The sequence below is a fragment of the Cuculus canorus genome, chromosome 24 (assembly GCF_017976375.1).
Source record: "Cuculus canorus isolate bCucCan1 chromosome 24, bCucCan1.pri, whole genome shotgun sequence".
Classification (NCBI taxonomy): domain Eukaryota; kingdom Metazoa; phylum Chordata; class Aves; order Cuculiformes; family Cuculidae; genus Cuculus; species Cuculus canorus.
Window position 1 is genome coordinate 5,650,190 of NC_071424.1, and position 21,576 is coordinate 5,671,765.

General features: G+C 48.4%; 2 protein-coding genes across 4 annotated transcripts in view; one reads left to right on the forward strand and one right to left on the reverse strand.

The window, feature by feature from the left end:
- SLC16A4 (solute carrier family 16 member 4) lies at nucleotides 1-13,798 on the forward strand. Its single transcript, XM_009564344.2, has 9 exons — nucleotides 1-337; nucleotides 865-971; nucleotides 2,073-2,205; nucleotides 3,130-3,273; nucleotides 4,021-4,182; nucleotides 4,978-5,526; nucleotides 6,804-7,015; nucleotides 9,008-9,101; nucleotides 13,251-13,798. Exons 1-9 carry the CDS (start codon nucleotides 322-324, stop codon nucleotides 13,403-13,405), a joined length of 1,572 nt encoding a protein of 523 aa, XP_009562639.2. The 5' UTR covers nucleotides 1-321; the 3' UTR covers nucleotides 13,406-13,798.
- The window catches only part of RBM15 (RNA binding motif protein 15), a 25,512-nt gene continuing 10,844 nt past the window's right edge, over nucleotides 6,909-21,576 (reverse strand). The window contains exons 2-5 of one of the 3 annotated variants that reach the window (XM_054087545.1): nucleotides 16,156-16,262; nucleotides 10,949-12,009; nucleotides 9,789-9,854; nucleotides 6,909-7,012 (exon numbers count right to left, since the gene is read on the reverse strand). The gene's annotated coding sequence lies outside the window, so the exon portion shown is untranslated. Of the gene's footprint in view, nucleotides 7,013-9,788; nucleotides 9,855-10,948; nucleotides 12,010-13,908; nucleotides 14,047-16,155; nucleotides 16,266-21,576 lie in introns of those variants that run through there. The other 2 variants (XM_054087544.1, XM_054087543.1) reach the window with 2 other exon arrangements.

The window sequence follows — 21,576 nt, forward strand, 5'->3', positions numbered from 1 at the left end:
CTCCCAACAGGATTTCTGCTCCAAAAGCCCTGGGTTTCCTGCTCCCAGCTGGGAAAGGGGAGGGACTCCTGGCCTTGGGGCCCCCGCAAGCCAAGCTCTGCCTCCAGGGAGAAGGAGGAGGAAGGGCTCTGTCCACACAGCGCTTGCCAGGCTCCATGTCCCATTTCGGGGCTCGTCAGGAAGGACGGACACCATCGTCCTCATCGGAGGTGGATGAAGAACACGGCTTTTGGGTACCAAGTCAGGAAGGGGGGATTTAGTCTCTGGAGCAAATGAAAAGACGATTCCTCTTTGCAATCGACTGGTTTGGGATTTTCCAGCATGCGGCAGCAAGGAGGTAAGGAAAAGTTTCAGGTTCCTCAGCTCCGACTGCTGTAGGGTCCAGCTGCTCTCTCGGGCAGGATCCTGCTGCTGCCAGAGGTGCGGGATGGATGAGAGGATGGAATGAAGCGGAGAAGGATGGGGAAGGGAGAGCTTCCCACGAGAGCTCAGATGGATATAGAAACAGTGACTTCTGGCTCAAAGCAACCAAACGCTCCCCTCTAACGCAGCTTGTGCTTGTCACTCAGAATCTCTTAAAACTTCAGTGGTTACAGTGATTTGGTGGCAAGGAGAGAGGATACTACACTGTTTGAAGGTAGTGTTAATGTGCAACTTAACATCTGCTGGCAAAAAGGTTGGTAAAAGCTTCACCCACCCTGAGAAGTTTTTGCAAGTTGAAGGCAAAATAGCGGTTCCTACTTCATTAACAGCAAAGCCAAAGGGTTCAAAGGCAGCTGCTGCTTCCACAGGAGTGGGTTTTGCAGGGAAATTGAAACAGCAATTGAGGAAGGTGTTAATGTGTCCTGAAATTCTCATTTCCAGGGGAAAGGAAGGAGGATGAGCCAGAGGCTCCGGCAGCAGGGAAGAGCCCAGGTGCCAAAGCTGCTGACAGAGGGTGGGCGTGGGGCGTGGTGTTTCACTTCTTCTTGGTAAGCAAATTCACCTAAACCCTTCTGAAGCCCCCCCTGGGGTAGACAGAGAGTCTGGAGCTTCATTGACGCAGAGCAGAGGACAGGACAGGCTGATCCCATCAAGCTAAGGACAAAATTCAAATGCCATCACCCGCTTCACCACGGCCGAGCCAAGACATACACCTTCCATATGAAATGCCACCTAAAAACATCTCTGTCATGGCAACAAAGGTGCCCAACCCACCACCCAGGGCCAAAAGGCAGCTTGGAACAACGACTTTTCCCTGCTCAGACACACCACCGCTGAGGCGTCAGACCCCAAAGGGAGCCTTGTACCTTCTCTCGGGGTGGGATCCCATCTTGGGGCAGCCAAGGATCGGCTCTGAGATGGGTCTGCAAGGACCAAGTGCAGGAGCAGCACACAGTGCTCGCAGCACACGCTCTCTTATGCTCTCCTGAGAGGACCGGGCACCTCGGCGTCTCTTACAGACACTAATTCTCTGTGCCACAGGCTTTAATACCACACATCATCTTCCCATCAGTGATGAAGACACCATCCCCCAGCTAGGAAAGAAGGGACGCACAGGAAAGCTCTCCCCATTTCCATTCCACCCAAAGTAACTCACTGCCAATCATTAACTACCCACTACCAGGGAGGAGGGAGGGAGTTAAAATTAAGGACATAAACTGTCCTTTGTCCCCATGGCCTGGGAAACCACTCCAGCTGATGTCCATCCCTGCTCCGCTCAACACTTCATTGACTAGTAGGGATCTTCGATAGTGCTGAGACCACTTCAGATTATTTTCTAGAATGGAAAAATAACTCGCAGAGCAAAAACAACCCTCCGAGAGTCAGGCTCTAGTGTTATTTTCTTCCTTTGCTTTGGAAAAGTCAGTTTGCACAAACTGCTTTTTGAGGTCTGTGAAGATGAAACTGCAGTGTGGCCACCACAGGTCCACCCTGCTGATATTCCCCAAACACACACTACACCAGGTTCTGTGTCCCAGTTTGTTTCTTCCTAAACACAACAAAATATCCAAACAAGTAAAGCAGAAGGAAAAACTTTTCCTCCCATCCTGATCCCTGTGGCATCTCACCTTCATCTGCTTCCAATTCAGGTCAACGTCCTCGTGATAGGGATGCTCAAGACCTTTGGGATTTTCTTTGTGGCTTTCCAAGAGGAGGTCGGGGGCTCCTCTGAGCAAGTCAGCTGGATCGGCTCCATCATGTCCTCCCTGCGCTTCTTAGGAGGTGAGCTGCTATCCGTAAGGACAGAGGCAGTGCTTTCACCTCAAGCCCATTTGCTTTGATATCAGGGGCACTGAGGATGCTCTGCAGATCTGATGTCCATCACAGACTGCTGCAAGCAGGACACGGCTGATACCCACGTGTGTCTTAGCAGGAGCAGCATCCAAGGATGGGCATTGCGTGTTACGCTGCCTCGTTGTAGTAGATTTATGACACACATCCAGAGCAAAGCCTCACCCCTAACACCTCTGAGCAAACCAGGTGCTGAGTAATTCATGGCAGCCAAGCACGGTGTGAATTAGAATCATAGAATCATTAAGGCTGGAAAAGACCTCTAAGTTCACCCAGTCCAACCATCAGCCCAACCCCACTGTGCTCACTAAACCATGTCCCCAAGTGCCACCGTCACATTGGGTTTGAACTCCTCCAGGGATGGAGAATCCACCACCGCCCCGAGCAGCCTCTGCCAGGGCTTCACCGCTCTGTCAGTGAAGAAATTTTTCCTAACATCCAACCTAAACCTTCCCTGGTGCAACTTGAGGCCACTTCCTCCTGTCCTTTCGCTTGCTAGCTGGGAGAAGAGACCAACACCCGCCTCACTACAGGCTCCTTTCAGGTAGTTACAGAGAGCAATAAGGTCTCTCTCCACAGCCTCAAAGGAAACAGACCCAGGATCTCAGAAACTTTGGCTTTGATTCCTTCCTCTTCCCTGTCTTTTGAGCTCCTAGGGTACAGGGCAAGATCTCTTGGCTGCTCTCCTGGATATTAACCCACCCTGAATTTCTCGTGTCCTCCCCTCCCTCCTCAGGTGGCGTACGGGTCACTCACCAGCCCACCAGATGCCATGACCCCAGTACAAGTCCTCCAGCCCTACAGCACTTCACTTGGCATCTCCAGCCTCAGACTTCTCTCTCCTTTCCCTTCCAGCGCCGCTCGTGGCCGTGGTCTGCAGGAGGTTGGGAGAGCGGACAACCTCCATCCTCGGGGCCAGCTTGGTGGGAGGGGGCTGCCTGCTCAGCACGCAGGCCACCAGCGTCCCCTTCCTCTGCGTCTCCATGGGACTTCTCCTGGGTGAGCAGCCTGCACCGCATTCACCTACGTACGACGAGTAAAAACAGCTTCTTTAATGTTAAACCACGCAGCTCGTTTAACAGTAAAGCATCCCTACCCCTTTCTGTGAGGTGTCGCGTGACACCCCAAGGCTGAGGAGCGTAAGATACCAGTCTCAACATACTGGACCCGACTAACCTTGCTTTTTTTCTGGTCCCAACACAAATCTTGGCCTTTTAAAAATGCCTTACTAAAAGCACACGGCCTCAAAATCCCCACATATTAAATACCACGCATGAAAATCTTATCTCTCCACTGACTGCAACAGCAGAAATACCCCCGCGATCAGCGCACGGACCCTTCGGGGCAGCTCTGCTATGGGGACAATTAGCTTGGGACAGCAGGACACTGAATCTCTAAAGCTCACAAGAGGAAGCAGTCACTTTTGGGGCTACAAGAAAGCAGGAGAAGGACTTTTAATAAAGGCAAGTAGTGATAGGATTAGGAGGAATGGCTATAAACTGGAGAGGAGTGGATTTAGACTACACATAAGGAGGAATTTCTTCACGATAAGGGCACTGAGGCACCGGAACAGGTTGCCCAGGGAGGTTGTGGCTGCCCCATCCCTGGATGGTCCTCGAGCAGCCTGATCCAGTGGGACATGTCCCTGCCCACAGCAGGGGGGTTGGAATTAGATGATCTTTAAGGTTCTTTCCAACTCAAACCATCCTATGATTCTAAGACATCCCGTTTCTCCCTTTCCTGTAGGAATGGGCTTCGCTTGCCTTTACCAAGCAGCTGCAGTGATGACAGCCAAGCGCTGCAGGACACGTCTGGCTTTCTCCAACGCCATCGCCCGCTCCGGGATGGGGCTGACATTTCTAATTGCGCCGTTCACGCAACTTCTCATTGATTTTTATGGCTGGCAAGGTAAGTGCATCTCCCGTTTATCCAAATTCAGCAGCATTAAGAGGGTGTTTGAGGATATCCAGGAAGGATAAGAGGAGCTTCTTAACAACTAAAATTGGATGCACTGAGGAACAACTCTGCCCTTCTAGCACAGTTTGGGGGCATCTTGTTAATGATTAAACACTTAATCGGTCGTTAAAGTTAAGTCACAGTCAAAACACAGATCTCGAATGAAAACCGAAACTGCAAATCCCTACTTTGACTACATGGTTTCAGGTCATCTTGAAGGTTCATCCCATGTAATGGATTTCTAACAAGGGAAAACAAAACAAACCGAACTCCCAAATCCCTGAGGCAGCTTTGGATTTGTTGCGTGTATCACAGCAAAAGGCATTTCCAGCTGGTAGGGGGTGGTAGGGAGCCTTCAGGAGAGTTGAGGAGGGGCTCTTGGTCAGGGAGTGCAGGGATAAGAAGTCAGGGAATGGATTTCAGCTGTTAAGAGAGAAGACTGAGATGAGATCTTAGGAAGAAATGTTTTCCTCTCAGCATGGGGAGGCCCTGGCCCAGGTTGCCCCGAGCAGTGGTGGCTGCCCCATCCCTGGAGGGGTTCAAGGCCAGGTTGGATGGGGCTTGGAGCCCCTGAGCCAGTAGGAGGGTTGGAACTAGGTGGGCTTTAAGGTCCCTTCCAACCCAAACCATTCCATGATTGATCATTCCATGATTCATGACAACAAACCACACCCTGTTCTAGAAAGACCGTTTCCTACTGCTCATCCCTTTCCATGCCATGAAAAAGCACCTTCTGTCTTCCTTTAGGTACTCTCCTGATTTTTGGAGGCATCATGTTAAACCTCGTACCCTCCAGCATGCTGCTGAGCTCCATCAGCACCCAACTTCCTCCACGCTCCTCTGCCAAAAATCACGACCGTAGGTCTCTAAAAGCAAAGAAGGATTCACAAACTGTCACTGGATGTTTAGATGAAACCACCCACAGCGAAATACAGCTTTGCAGTGCACAGGACCTTCCCACCACAGAGGGACACCCGATGTCCCATGGCAGAGATGTCTCTGGTCCAGTGAATACATCTGCTTTGGGAGAGCTTGAGAAATCGCCTGTAGCCAGCTGCTTGCCAGGAACAGCCACCAAGGCCAAGAGAAGCTACAAACCCCTTCCACCGATGGAAAAAGAGAAATCACAACCTCTCTTTGACTTCTCCCCACTGAAGGATCCCGTCTTCTGCATTTTCACGTGGTCTTTTTTGTTCAGCCACTTGGCCTACTTTGTGCCCATGTTCCACCTGGTGGCAAGAGCCAGGACGCTGGGCATAAACAGCATGGATGCCTCGTACCTCATTTCAGTGGCTGGTAGGCAAAAGAATATTTTAAACCCATTTATAGTTACAACGATCCCAAAATAGGAAAGAAAAGCAATCCAAATCTTGCTAAGAAATGGTTCCAAAGAAGTCCTAGAATAAATCTGCATGGAAGAGGTTCAGCTCGCAGCCCTTACCCCACTCCTGTATATATAGCGTTGCCTTCTGTACATGCACAAAGTCACTCTCACATGGTGGGTGGTTCTCTCAGCCTAAGCTAGATGATCCCACGTCCTCGCTGCACCAAACAAACACAAGTTTCCAATTACATAGGTGCTATCTGTGCACCTAAAGCCTTCCCCCCACGAGCCCTGCTTTGCTTAAACCCACAAGCCACAGAAATGCAGAGTCACTCACATTCAAAGCCCTTCAGTTTGCCCCAGGAATGTGTGCAGAGAGAGAAAAATTCAATATTAGGGAGAGAACAAAAACATTACCTTGGTTCCAGCTGTTTGGATTTGGCACATTTACGTAAAAGGGGGGGGGGAAACAACCCCCAACCCCCAAAGAAATAAAAGAAGCCTGATTATAAGCACGGATTAACACTGAAGTCACATTGAGTTAAGAAAGCAGCTCCAGCCTCAGTTATTGCGAAATATTTTATTGTACAAAACCAAATTTGATTTCTACAGTACTGCATAATATTTAGAAATGACGTACGCTGTCAGGAAAGGAGAGAGCAGCAATTAATCTGATATTCTGAATTAAGAGTAGGAGGGAAACTGTGGTCAGCGAGATACGAGCTGACAGCAAGCGCTCCTCTGCTCTTTAGTTCATAAAAACATATCGAGAAATGGAAAAAACAAGTACCAAAAGTTTGCTCAGCCTTTAAAAAAAAAATGCTGGGCTTCTGTGTTTTGCTTCTTTATAAAAATTAAAATGTCCTAAGCATATTTCTTCTTAATATTCTGCTTTTTCTCTGTCTTGAAAAAGAGATCCAGCAGGAAGCTTATCTCTTCTGTTTTTACTGAAGGATATTTCAGAGTTTATCACAACCCCTAATTGAATTTTTACAGAGCTTTTGGTGCACCCGCAGGCAACTTGGCAATAGTAGGCACCATGGTAAAGGGGGAAAAAACACCCATGAATTTTACAACAGCCTGAAAATGCCTTTCTGTAACTTCCCGGCGTTTCAGCCCTTTGTGGCCGTGCTCTTACAGTGAGCAGGAGGTGGAATTGGGATGTGTTTGAGAGCAACGCAGTGCAAAAGAGCAAAAATACATGAACTAAAGTGCACTTTAAGGCTCTGGTGAACTCCTCTTCCCCCAGGCATCACGGAGATGGTCAGCCAGCTGCTCTCAGGCTGGATTGCTGACCAGAACTGGACCAAGAAGTATCACTACCACATGGCTTACCTTGTCCTCAGCGGCATCACTAACCTGCTCTGTCCGCTGGCCACCACCTTCCCGCTGCTCATGACCTACGCGGTGGCCTTCGCTGTGTTCTGCGGTGGGTTCATGGCGCTGGTCCTCCCTGTGCTGGTAAGTAGGATATTTCATTAAGAAAAAAAGTAGCATGTGGCATTTCCAACTGTATTCCACAATGATCCAAAACCCCTTCAATAAAGCTGAATTCATCCCGAATCCAGTCACCCACAGGGACCTGGGCAAGCTGGAGAAGACCTGGGGCTGTGTGAACCTCATGAGGTTCAACAAGGGCAAGTGCAAGGTCCTAAACCTGGGTCAGGGCAATCCCCGATTTCAGTACAGGATGGGGGATGATGTGATTGAGAGCAGCCCTGCAAAGAAGGACTTGGGGCGTTGGGGGATGAGAAGCTCGACATGAGCTGGCAATATGCGCTCACAGCCCAGAAACCAACTCTGTCCTGGGCTGCATCCAAAGCAGCGTGGCCAGCAGGGAGGGAGGGGATTCTGCCCCTCTGTTCCTCTCTTGTGAGACCTCATCTGGAGTGTTGTGTCCAGTTCTGGAATCCTCAACGTAAGAAGGAGATGGAGCTGTTGGAACAGGTCCAGAGGAGGCTACAAAGATGATCCAAGGGCTGGAGCACCTCCCGTACAAGGACAGGAGAGAGTTGGGGTTGTTCAGCCTGGAGAAGAGAAGGCTCTGGGGAGACCTTAGAGCAACCCTCCTGTACCTGAAGGGGTTACAGGAAAGCTGGAGAGGGGCTGTTTACAAAGGCTTGGAGTGACAGGACGAGGGGCAATGGGTATAAACTGGAGAGAGGCAGATTTAGACTGGATATAAGGAGGAATTTGTTAACCATGAGAGCACCAAAGCCCTGGCCCAGGTTGCCCAGGGAAGCTGTGGCTGCCCCATCCCTGGAGGTGTTCAAGGCCAGGTTGGATGGGCCTTGGGCAGCCTGAGCCAGTGGAAGGTGTCCCTGCCCATGGCAGGGGGTGGAACTGGATGATCTTTAAGGTCCTTTCCAACTCAAACCATTCCATGATTCCATTAATTACCCTGGGCTGTTGCAGCCTGCACAAGAGAGGTCCCCCTCCAGTCCTCCCAGTCTGTGCCACTGGAATGCCCCCACATCTCCTCTCTCGCTCATTTACTGGTACTCATAGCCAAGATGCAACAGAAGCACTGGACATCTATTGCAGATGTTTCATCTCCTTGGGAAATGAATGGACTCATTTCCTTCTCATAGGAAATGAATGGACTCATCCTGGTCCCCAGCACATTTTCTGCACATCTCCTCCAACACCTCCTCCCAACCCCAGAACTCTCTCTAACACGCACAGACCACTTACGGCAGAATCTGGATAGAAAGGCACCATCTCAATTTGGCATTTCTTTCTGGGAAGGAATTCAGAGTTTAAAACAACTTCCTCAAAGTCTCAGCAACGTTACTAATTTCAGGAGATGTCCGAGCAACTGGAAGGCAGAAAAGCATCTCATATCCCAGTAATTTTCTTGCTGGCCTTAAGGAGGCGAACGGATTCCAGGCTGGATTAGACCTACAACCATAGAATGTTCTGAGTTGGAAGGGACCCCCAAGGATCACTGAGTCCAACTTCCGTCCCTGCACAGGACAACATTCACACCGTGTGCCTGAAGGCATTGGCCAAACACTTCTGGGATATTGTCAGGCTCAGTGCTGTGTCTGCTTCCCTGGGAGCTGCTCCAGTGCTTCATCACGCTCTGGGTGAAAAGCCTTTTCCTAATGTCCAACCCAACCCTCCTGGGTACATCTTCCTGCCATTGTCTTGGGTCACCAAAGAGAAGAGCTCAGCGCCTGCTCCTCCTCCTTGCCGTGTGAGGAAGCTGTAGACCACAATGAGGTCTCCCCTCAGCCTCCTCTTCTCCAGGGTGAACAAACTTTAGTTGCTCCTCACGTGGCTTCCCTTCTAAACCTTTCACCAACTTGGTGACCCTCCTCAAAGTACCTGGAGGTGCGAAGTCCTCTCAAAACTGCAGCTGAAGAGGAAACTCCCCAGAAAAAAAAGAAATCTGTGCTTGTGAGTTCACATGAGCTTAATCCATAATTATCCATTTGGCTTTACAAACAGGTGGACCTCGTGGGTGTGCAAAAACTCCACAGCTACCTGGGGTTTGCTGCCTTCTTTGCTGGGATAGCAGCCATCGGAGGACCTCCTCTAGCAGGTAAGTCTCATATTGTATAAAATAGACACCCAGCACAGACATCCAGCGATAAAACACACTGCTGGTTCCCTCCCCTACCCACATCCATCCAAGGATGGGGTTTGCATCCAAGTAGGGAAAAAAACCCCAACCTCATATTTCAGTAATTTCTCTTTATACACAGTCAATATTTAGTTCGTGAATTTGCAGAACCCAACGAGCAGCTTGGAAAAAAGCTGGGTGGAAAAAAGATGGCTAAACCCCACGGATGTATTTTAATCCTGACCGCAGCATCAGAGTAATGATTAAATTACTATGGATTTTACCCCCAACGGGGCGTTTTAACACCAAACTTGGAGCAGGGGGACTGGAGGGAAGGCAAGGAGAGGGAGGTAAAGCAGGACAGGCTCAGCAGCAGTCCCACCAAAGAGAGGCACTGGAACACAAGGAGAAGGCTCAGTAATCTCTTGTTTTGAAGCAGATTACACAGCTCAGCCACAAGAGCTCCTGGGCCCAAAGATAAGGAGGATGAAAAGCCTTTCCTCTTCTCCCTCTGCCAGGAAACCAAGGCAGGTTTGAGCATCTGGCAGATTTCAAGCGCTTAGGAGCAAGTCTCCAGCCTTTGCTTACAAGCAAGGGGCTTGTTCTCCTCCAAACATCTTGTCTAGGACAAAGCTTTTCCTTTCCCTGCTCACCCTTTAGCCATACCTCAGAGCTGGAAACAGGATGCAAGCTCTTCCCAGGTCCTCACAATTCAAGCAAACTAGAAAAAAGCTGCAAGGTCAAATATCAGTGGAACGACATCCTGTCACTCATCTTCCAAACATACCCTGAATCAAATCTGGCAACTTGCTCTTCAGTTCTTGCTCCTGCCCTCCACTCTCGGCTGCCCCACACCTGCAGAGGCACTTTTTGCTCCAAGCTGCCAAGGATTCTCTAAATGCCAGCTCCGTGCAAAGTTTTTGCAAAGCCACTGTACCGGCAGCATGTGAAATAATTGATTTCCCTAATCAATGTTTCTAGTTGGCCAAATGCTGTATATGGATGTGAATTTGAGCGACTAAAGCGTTTCATTGACAGCGTGCTTTACCCTGTCACGGTGAAACATAGCTCATACCGGGTAAGATCTCTTCTGCTGATACAAGATCGATGTCCACCAGAAAGCAATCTCTGCACAACCATCGCAGTAAATTCCCCGACGCAGTAACACACAGCATGAAAACGGCTAAATAAATTTGGCTCTCTTATCCATGTATCACCCCTGCTAAGATAGTGGCTACACTTTCATCTGCTTCCAATATATTTTCACTAATGGGAAGCCTTTTGCTTTCTGAAAGCGCTAAGCACTCACCGCGTGAGCACTTCTGGATTCTGTAAAGCAAGCAGGTTTCCTGCAAAAAGCTTTCCACAGAAATCAGTCTTCTTAATACTGGTGGGATAAATAAAAGCCAAATAAAGCCAAGAAGCAAAACTTCCATCTCACTGTAGGCAGAGCAGGGGGTGAAACTGTTTCAGAGTTCAGGATGGAGGTTTGTGATTCAAGAAAAACCTCCAATTTTCTCTTCCAATACAGTTGTATTAAGCACAAAACATATGACAGCAGCTACTGATTAACTCTGTGTGTCCAAAAGCATCTGCTCACTACAGAATGCAGAACAGAATTTAAAGGCTACGTGAGACGCTGAAGTTTAGCACCTCTGCCTGCTGCTGACATCCCTAAACCCCGACTTTAGAATTTACAATTCTATAAAACTCAAGTATTTTTATGCTGTGAAACCCAAGGCACAATGAGAACTGCAGAGGTTAAAACCACTTATTTTGCATACAAGAACAAAGCCTAATCGCAATGCAATGAAAAGGGCACTTACCTGCAAATCAGTTTAACTAAAAGCTCTTAAATCCAGAGGCAGTTGGCTCCACCGAAAGCCCAGGGTGAGAAATTTAAAGGCTCCTTCATAGCTCCAGGTCCGGAACTCCTGGATGCTCCTGCCCCACGCTGAAAAAAGCCAAACCCAAACCAGCACAAACATTGTTTTGGCAAGCTGCAAGTAAGCTAAGGAGAGAAAAGTCTATTTTATTTCCATAAAGATTAAAACCCAGTAACTCAAACTGTAAATGAAACAAAACAACCTATATCATTGAGGATTACAAACCAAACTCCAGCAACCAGCACACAAAAACGCCAGCTTCAGCAGATCTAGGTGGTAAAAGTGGAGAGGATGGAGGCATTTGGAAGCCGTGCTAGCACGTGCAGTTAAATGCTTTCATCTAAATTCTACCTGCATCTTCACACTCGAAATTGCTGCTTGGATATCAGGAATAAACCCAATTTCTGAGTTCAGATCGGCAGCACAATTAAACAGCCTGACCAGAGCCCGCAGCATGAGTATGTGCCGTGGATGTTTAGTCTGGACTGCTTCGGTGCCAGGGATTTACCGGCACTGCTTACAAAACCACTGCTTAGCTGGAGTTTGCACACTACGAGATTCCAATTCAACTTTCTGCAGCAGGAATGATTTTTTTCTGGATGAGGATGGGACACTATTTAAAGGCTGGGATGTCAAGCAGTGAAAGGTGACCACTGTGCTGCCAGCAAAGAAGCAACGCTGGTCTTTCAGCACCAAAAAAAAAAGCCCAGAAAACTGAAAAAAACCCATCCTGAGTGTTATTTAAAAGAAAATTTAAATAAATCGGAGCTCAACAGAGCTCACTCTGTCCTGTACATCTTACAAATTACTATGTCAGCATCCCTTCTCCCGTCCAACTCCCAGAGATGTTCAGACAGTAAAAACAGATCCCACCTTGAGAATAAAGCACTCCGCAAAAACACAAGGGTCACGAGAGAGCCGCCCACGTCACCGAGCCCAGCGCCGTGGGATCCTCCTTTCCGACAGCAAGCTCTGTCTTTGCCATGACTCACACGATATCCCTGAGAAGAAAAACAGAGCTGAAATTCCCCCTGAGAAAGGCATGAAGCAATAGAAACTGAAACCCTGGTAGAGCAAAGCAGCCTGTAGCCTTTCCTCCATTTCATAAACCCCTCCCGCAGCCGTGAAAACCTACAAGGAAAGCGTTAGAACCTCTGGTTTGCCCCAGAGCCCCAGATTTCACCAGCACCGTCTCCTTCCCTACTTGGAGCCGTGGCACTCGCAGATAGCAGCAGCAGCAACGCTGAGACCGGGCTCTCAGGGACTATTATTTCCCTTCCTAATCAGAGCTGGTTTTAAAAATTCCCTATTTAGGGCAGGTTGACGATTTGTGTCCTTCCAGGGATGTCACCGGAGGAACCACGTTTTATACCAGCAGTAGATCTGCCTCAGCTGATAACCCTGCTCTGACATCAGTTCAGATTTGGGAGCACATTCAGGTTTTTATTATGTGCAGCAGCAACTCCCATTACTTTGTATATTTTTGATTCAAATTATCTACCTTTTAAAATCATGGCCTAGACACGAGAAGGTATGCCATAACTAAACAAAACCCTTTGAGGTCACTTTAAAAAGCATCCTGCCCCCTCCCAGATTCCCAAGTCCTTATGGAGTTTTGATTTTACTTTTAAGTGCTCTCAAAGCTACTTTTAAACAAGTAGACTTCAACCTCCTGACCTGGGATCTCTCTTTTTAGCCAGGTTGCATTAAATTGGGTCTGCTCACACGAAGGGAAGGCTGGAAAATCCAGAGTTTGCAGCCCAGATGTTGCAGCCACCAACACACGCGGCCACCTCAGTGATCCAATGGGACCTTCCAGCAGCAGCTACTTTTGGCCCATTTATTTACACAGGAAAAGAAGTCAGGGATTAAATGCAATCAAATTAAAATCCACATCCTCTACAGGATCAGAGAAGGTCCAGTGGGAGGTGTCCCCGCCCATGGCAGGGGGGTTGGAACTGGATGACCTTTAAGGTCCCTTCCAACCCAGACTATTTAACGATTCTAAGTTACCTCTGGGAAGAACAACTACAAGTTTGCCTGTTACAGGCCTGGAAATGGTCCCCTCTGTCCGCGCATCGGCTGCCAGCAGCAGGCACACGAGGAGTTAAGATACTTTAAAGAAAATATCTAAGGAATTCTTAAATGAGAACACACATCTTTTGCTTCCCACCCACCTCCCAAAATGATTTTTGCAGTGCGAAAAATCCAACAGCTTTAATAACAATCTCTTCTCCTGCAGGGTGGCTGTATGACTACACCCAGACATATGTCTGCTCCTTCCTCTTCGCTGGAGCCTGTGCTCTCATCTCACCCATTTCCTTCTTCTTTGAGCCTTCGGCCCAGAAATGGAAGCTTCAAAAAGCCAAACTGAACAACAGCTCCGGGCTTGGCTGAAGCGATTCTGCAAGGAATTTTCATGGATGGTCTTTGATTGCATCCATGGCTGGAAAGCAATCGCCAACATAGACCTTCCATACCAGGAAATATAAACAGCAGCAAAAATGAAAACAGGGATTTTTAGATGCTAAATTCACAGTTTGGACATTGAGATATTTCTCCTGTGATTAAAGCCCGTTGAGAAATATGTTGTGTAGAGCATTATTTGATGGGGAAAAAACAGGTCCCATGGACATGGGCTTTGTTTTGACTTTGCTCCTGAGTCGTGTTTTTCTATATATCAGATTTATGCCCGCTGTGTTCAGTCCGACAGCTCAGCGTCAGACGCAGAGCTGCCCCTCCAGCTCCCCCAGGCTCCCCGAGAGAGCGAAGCTGACTCACCTCTTGGGCTGAGGCAGCCAAGGACCTCAAATGTGCCAAAGCACAGTGGGAGATGTTAGCTTATTCTATTCAGACATGAATAATTCGCCCCGGGGAGGATGCAAGGACAGAGACGGTACAGAGAAATAAGGATTAAACTTCCATGAGGATACAGAGAACAGCAATTCCATAGAAACCTCCTTTTCAGACAGAAGGATGGTGCACTGTGGCCACTCATTCCCCCGGGGCACGGTGTTCCTTGTCACAGCACAGAGGACCTGGAAGCAAACCCAATTCTAATTAAAGCCAATGCCGCAGTACAGCACTTAAAGACCATACCCACCCTCAGAGCCTCCTCTTCCCTTCTCCCCCTCGCCCCAAATCATCCAGCGACTCCCTGGGATTCAAAGAACACACGAAGGCAGAGATAGTTAGCAATGCTGAGCCTGTATTCAACGAGCATCCTATAGATTTAATTCCGATGGGCAGGATGTAACACAGCTGCTTTGACTTTCTTTCCAGTAGGGAGGTTGTAATTTTTTGCATTATCATCAGATACTTGAAATTACTACGTGGATCTGGGATATCACGTGGGTTTGACACGCAACCACCCCAGCCACTGGCATTATCCTTTTTTTTCCTCCCTTTCTTTTTTTCCCCAATATTAAACCACAGCAGAATTCTTTCTCCTATAGAAACATTCCTTTAAACTGCTAAACGGGTTATTTCAAGCACAATATTAAGCGTTCTATATTAGATCATAGATTCATAGAATGGTTTGAGTTGGAAGGGACCTTAAAGATCATCTAATTCCAAGCCCTCTGCCATGGGCAAGGACACCTCCCACTGGATCAGGTTGCTCCAAGCTCCATCCAGCCTGGCCTTGAACACCTCCAGGGATGGGACAGCCACAAATTCCCTGGACAACCTGCTCCGGGTTACAGAACATTACAGTGGTATTAAGGAGCCAAAACGTTACCTTCAAGCATGAAAGTCCCCTTGCAGATAATGGGTCAAATTCAGCAGTTACAGGACACCGAAGAAACCAGGCATGCTCTAAACGAGGGGAATATTTAGACTAAATTTGCAGCGTGGGGAATATCAGTGCTACAAAGTGGTTAATTTTTCATGCACTGATTCACAGCTGTTCTAAAGTCTTGCAGGAATCCACAGGTAGCAAGAGCTCCAGGAAGGGTCACTTTATGCCCTAATAACGGCATCAAACACGGTACCCGGATCTCTAGTGAGATCCTAGTGGATCTCTAGTGAGTTGCCTTTGGAGCAACCAGGGTTTAAAGATGTCTGTTTAAGTTGCATTTAAGGCACTGAGAGCTCAAGAGGGGTAAGCGGGCACTGTGTATCAGAGAACAGTTTGGGTTGGAAGGCACCTTAAAGCCCATCCAGTTCCAACCCCACTGCCATGGGCAGGGACATTTCCCACTGGATCAGGGGGTTCAAAGCTGCGTAGAGTGGCTCAAGCCAGTCCCACACTAAGCCTTCAGCTGAGACCTTCTCTAGCAGGGCTGAAGCTTTCATTTGCAAATTCAAGTTTTCACTTCTTAAAACACATTCTCACTCCTCACTTTCCTACTAAACAAATTACAGACTACCAAGAACACTGTTTTTCTGCTGTGATAGGACTACTAGGAACATTTGGCTTCAGCTTTTCCAAACCAAAAGCTTCAAAACCCCCTCTTATTCTGCAGTTCTCACGCATATTTGAGCTTGAAAGGTTTGGTAATGCTTTTTTGTTATCTAACAGTATGAGACCCAGGAACCAAAGCAAAGGGGGGGTGAAGAAGAGCCAACACACCACACCCTCGTCCCAATGCTCTGTCTCTACACAATTTATAGCTCCAATCCTCATGCTCTTATCTGCTCCTCTCCCTGTAAATAAAGCCACTCTGCTCAACAACGACCTCCTTTCAACACAAGCCCTGCAACATTTTCACCTCTTTTGCCACCAAGAAACAACTTGCAGCAGGATGTCATGTCCAAACCTCCCAGCCCATCTGCTCCAACAAATGGGCTCCCTTCAAAACCCCCAAGTTTTCAAGGAAAAGAGCCCTTCCGCATCCTCTCCATCACAGCAACACACGCCACCAATCCCTTACATATAAAAATGGGTCTCCCAAGTGCTTGTACCCTCTTCTTTCCATCTGCAAATGAGCAAACAGCTCCAGACCTCCCATTTCCCACAGTATCCTCCCCTGATCAGCCTTTATGTGCCCTTATGGGCACCACCAGCCTTTACGTGCCCCCAAAACAACTCTGCAGAGGCCAAGTAGCTGTCTCTAGCCCCCAGGACCTCTTATCTATCAAAAAAAGGGTGAGGAAAACAGTTCCTATAGTAAGAAACTCCTCCCAGCTGCCCTGCACAGTCCTACCATCAGGCTGGGAGGTAGGAGAAGAGTCTTCACGCCTTTGTCTTTGGAAGGGAGCAGCCTCAGGATAGCCTCCAGTGGTCAGACACGCTTCTCTCCTCTCACACCTTCTGCTGGGAAGGCAAGCACAGAACAGATGGTTTAGTTTTCCTCACAGCTCTGAAAACTAAAGCCATTTATTTACTTGCAGAATACACATAATGCATGCATTAGAGAAACAAACAGCAACATCTGCCTGGAGAAAGATTTTTTTTTCCATCCCATTGAAGTCATCTTGCAAACAACTTCCTAAAGGCAGTTCTGCATAGTAAAGAGCATCACATGCTGTTTGGATAGAGGCAAAAGTAGGGTTTGCTGGGACACAAATGAGTTTAAAATCTGTAATCTCTAAGGCTGACCAGCAAATCCCCTTCCTGCCTGCTCCCCCACCCAACGGCACATGGAGAGAAAATGAGCAGCAATGGTTTAAAATGATCTTCTGAGTGGAAAGTGCTTTGCTTGGATGTGGCGCCCTCCCCAGTCCCACCTTCTGGTCCTGGGAAAGTGGCAGCCCAACAGCAGAGGATTGGATTCCCTCGTGCTTTCCAACCCACATTTACCTCTTAGGCATTCTCTCTGCACTTCATATTGGAAAGAAATTGCTAACAACCTCCTGGAGATCTTTCCAAGGAAATAATTAAGCTTGCAACAAAGAAAAAAAAACCCTTGTAAAACTAATGTCAACATCAAGTCCCCCGGTGGAATGTTTTCCTGCCCCATAATCATCCTTTGTGTGTGCGATGCCTGCGTTACCGTGCTACAGCACGTGGCACTGCACTTAGATCTTGATGAGAAGTCAGGTTTGGAAGCATTTTATAATCATAGAATAGTTTGGGTTGGAAGGGACCTCAAAGCCCATCCAGTCCCACCCCCTGCCATGGGCAGGGACACCTCCCACTGGATCAGGGGCTCCAAGCCCCATCCAACCTGGCCTGGAACCCCTCCAGGGATGGGGCAGCCACCACTGCTCTGGGCACCCTATTCCAGAGCCTCTCCACCCTCAGCGTAAAGAATTTCTTCCCAATGTCTAATCTAAATCTTCCCCTTTCTAGTTTAAGGCCATTCCCCCTTGCTCTATCCCTGCCTTCCTTGATCAAGAGCCCCTCCTCAGCTTTCCCAGAGCCCTTTTCCATATTGTGAGGAACAAATGTTAACAAAGATGTCATCGGTTTAAAAACCTTCCTAAAATTTATGCCAGGAAGGTAGTGCAGAAAAACCAAACGCTACAGATGTCTCCCAAGATCCAGTGCCATGCTTGCTACCATGCTCCCTGCAGAAGCATCGGAGCGAAAAAAGGCTTTTACGAGAAGCCCATGGAAACAGCCTCCAATTTGCACTGTATCCCAACTGAAATCTGCCGCAACACTCCAACTGCCTTTGAAAAAAACCCACAACTTCATATAGGTAAAACATTTTCTGAGTACCAATGGATGGGGGACTGTATTCCTGAATCCTGAATAATTTTAGCACTGCAAGATAACAAAAGCGAGAAGAAAACAAGGACCCGGCTTCCCCAACACAACATCGCAGCTGCAGTGAAGGATCAGTGACTCCTGGGTTTGTTTCCTCCAAACAATTTGGCTGCAAGGCTATCATCCTTCCTGGGATTCCAGGATAGGGGGCAATGTTTTTGTGTCCTTATTCAATGATTTATTCCCCTGCAAGGCAGCTCCGGGAGCCACAGCTCGAGCTGAAAAGGGAGCCAGAGGGCACTGGGACTTCACTGCCATCTCAACCCTGCCCAGAAAAGCCCGGTTACTCTGCATCGCCCGTCGGGACCTGCTTCCAACATCCATGCCAGGTAGTTTGGCAGGACTGATTTACGAGGCGGGCACCTGCTGCATCTTAATCTCCACTTCAATTGATTTTACATAAGCCAGAATAAAAAGCTGCTAAGACTCAGCTCAGGTCTCTCAAAGCTACGGAAGTTACTGCAATTGGAGATGGCAGCAAGAATAAGTCCTTAAGTCACACTGAAATGATTTTATATGAGTGTTTTATACAGTCATCTCACACCTCCAGGAGCCCCCAGCTGCCAGCTGTAGGCTCCCTTTCTTCATTCTCTATTTGTGGAAGTCGCTCTGGGTCATTAAAAGTCAGGGTAAGGGGTTTAAAACATGGATTTAGCCATTCCTCAGGTCAGGATGGGACACAACCTGCCACCCTGCTTGTGCTCTCCAAGCCTCTCTTCTCAATAAAAAAAAATCATTCACTAATAACCAAGGCTGGGACTTTCCCCCCAGCTCCTCTCGGACGCCGATGACTGATAAACCCAGGCACTAAACACAGAGAAATTTGATCCTGATGTAATAAGCCACGATCTTTATCTCGCAATAAAACCCCCTCCGAGGGCTGGAATCCTTTCAGCCGTTTCTCTGACGTTCATGAGCAATGAGTGAGCCCAGAGAGATGTCTGGGAATCACACAGCTGCTCCAAGGCTTGAGACCAGGATGAGGGGTAGGAAAGTTTTGGGTTTAACCCATCACCTGGAATCTCACCTTGACCCTTTCTTGGCACCTTAGTGGCTTTACACACAAAACCACCGCACGGCTCCTGCCTCTGGCGATACTGTGAGAAACACCGGCTTTGCAGAACCCTCATTAACCACAGGGTGAGGGGGGAAATAATTCACATAATTCAGGCTTTAAAGGAGAACAAGAAGCTTTTTGATGGCTGTGGCAGGCACAGCTCTGGTTTTTGGGTGGTGGCACACCCCAAACGAGGTGCCCCACCTACCAACGCTCCCAAGGTTTCTGCTTTTACCTAAAGCCGCAGGAAGAAAACAAAAAGCAATTTAAAATAGCTGGGTAAGGATATGACAACAGAGCCTTCCAGCGCAGGAAACAGGGCTGTTCTTCCTTTGCCAGATATCACATGCGGTTTCGGCTGTTTACTTGCCTTTACACACGCTGATAACAGGAACGCTCGGTGCTTTATTTGGTGCTTGTTTCCCTCCCTGCCTGGAACCCATCCTGCAGCCTGGTCCCTCACATCAGCTGCCTTTGCGATGCAGAGCATTATTAGGCTGGAATTCAGCAAAGCCTGCATCAAAAAGTTTCACTTCCACAGAGATGAAAGCCTCCACAGGAGGTGGGGAGCATTTTTTTTTCTCTCTAAATCTTCAAAGGCAGCTAACGATTCTCATTGGAGTCGATAGAATTTATCAGCTACCTTAATGCAAAAAAACCCATCACTAAACTAGATGTAAACCCAGAAGTTTTAGCTTTAGCTAAGAGGTCCTCACAGAAAAGCTCACAAGCCTGCATTAACCACAAAGGAGATGGGAGCTCTTGCTCACAGCCACAAATAATTTCATTCAGTAATTCATGGGCCAAAGTCTCCATCTCCAAACGATACAGACTTTGCCTCCTAAGGTACCACCAAGCTCTGCAAAACTTCCCCTCACGGATACTTCTTACATGGGCGAGATAGGGCAGGGATTGCACTCTGGCTCAGGAGAGGCAAAGACAACACCCCAGTGACTAACAGAACACCAATAAATTGATTTCTAATCCCTCAAACCTTCTGTCAGGTGGAGAAAGGGAGCTACAACCAAGCCAGCCAAGATAAGGATGGTTGGAGGGACGGGGATCAGGGATGAGGCTCTCCCAGCCTCAACTTGCTGCTGGGGTGCCAGTCTGCACGCAACGAGGAAGAGCAAAGGCACTATTAAGAACGATGTGACAGCCAGGAACACGTCTATGCCGAGATGCCATAGTGCAAAGGAAGAATGCTGGCCTGGCATGTCTGAAACATGAAGTCTCATATTCATCCACCCAAGAGAAGCAGGATGAGAAACAAGGTCCGTAATGGAGACCTTATTACTCTCTACAACTGCCTGAAAGGAGGTTGTGGAGAGGAGGGAGCTGGGCTCTTCTCCCCAGTGACAGGGGACAGGACAAGAGGGAATGGCCTGAAGCTCCACCAGGGGAGGTTCAGGTTGGATATCAGAAAAAAATTCTTCACAGAAAGAGTCATGGGGCACTGGAACAGCTGCCCAGGGAGGGGGTCGAGTCACCTTCCCTGGAGGTGTTTAAGGAACGGGTGGATGAAGAGCTGAGGGACATGGTTTAGGGAGTGTTAGGAACGGTTGGATTCAATGATCCAGTGGGTCCTTTCTAACCTGGTGATTCTATGATTCTAAGGTCCCCTTCCTTGCTGTGCCCCCCCCCCCAAGCCCAAACAGCACCAGCTCAGGTGGTTTAAGAAGTCATTCTGCGCCAAAGCCCTCTCCAGCCTGGCAATGGCACTGGGTTCAGAGCTGAAGCACCCAATGCTGTCCTGCCAATGCTGTAGGCAACAACCAAAAGCAATCCCTTGACCATGCAGGCTGCAAACACCACCATGGTCTGCAGGACAACTCCCCTTGAACGGCAATAAGAGTTTAACAACAACCACAGAGATGGGAGATCTTGCTGTCTTCCCTTAGATCAAAACCCTTCTCCACCCTGTGTCCTGAGGCACAATTAAAATGTCTAATTTTCAGAGAATCATAGGATCATAGAATGGTTTGGGTTGGAAGCGACCTTAAAGATCACCCAACCCCATGCCATGGGCAGGGACACCTCCCGCTGGATCAGGGGCTCCAAGCCCCATCCAACCTGGCCTGGAACACCTCCAGGGATGGGGCAGCCACCACTGCTTTGGGCACCCTGGGCCAGGGCCTCCCCACCCTCACAGGAAAGAATTTCTTTCCAATATCTCATCTCAATCTCCCCTCTTTCAGCTGAAAACTATTCCTCCTCATCCTGTCCCTGCACTCTCTGATAAAGAGCCTCTCCCCAACTCTCCTGCAGCCCCTTTACAGATGGAACCGCAGCACTTACACGCGAAAGGAGACACTGCCTGAAGGACCCAAGTGCTCACTCTCTACAGCTGGCCAAAGTTACACGGAAATCTGCCAATTTGGGACAAAACACTGGATTAAGTTGTGCACGTCGCTAAAAGTCAGCCTGACCTATCAGTGCTCTGGGGACAGGAAATACTGAAGGTAGCTAAAAATCTACAGATCCGATTGCAGAACGAGGTATGAAGGTCAAGACTGGGAGATAAGTAGATAAGATATCTGTTACCCACAATTAACCTGTGGCTCATCCGCTCATCTGTGGAAGCTGACTGTGTGCACAAATGACCCATCCCGATCCAGGACAACACACACCAGCTCCAACCCAAAGGCATGGGCACAGGAGCTGGGCTGGAGGAGGCAACCTGTTCACCCACAGCAACACCCTTGTGTTTGTCAGCATCCATACCTCAATTCTTCAACCACACTTAATCAATACATCCCTGGAGAGGGAATCAAAGGATTCACAAAATCGGAGACCTTTTACCCAGCCCCTACACACTCTCTGCTCCTGCTAGAAGCACTTCAAGGAACGGAGTTG

What these genes read in the sequence shown, in the direction of transcription:
- SLC16A4 (XM_009564344.2), top strand. An exon ending in CGCTGGTCCTCCCTGTGCTG is followed by an intron (nt 7,016 to 9,007) that starts GTAAGTAGGATA and finishes CTTTACAAACAG; the next exon opens with GTGGACCTCGTGGGTGTGCA. An exon ending in CGGAGGACCTCCTCTAGCAG is followed by an intron (nt 9,102 to 13,250) that starts GTAAGTCTCATA and finishes CTTCTCCTGCAG; the next exon opens with GGTGGCTGTATGACTACACC.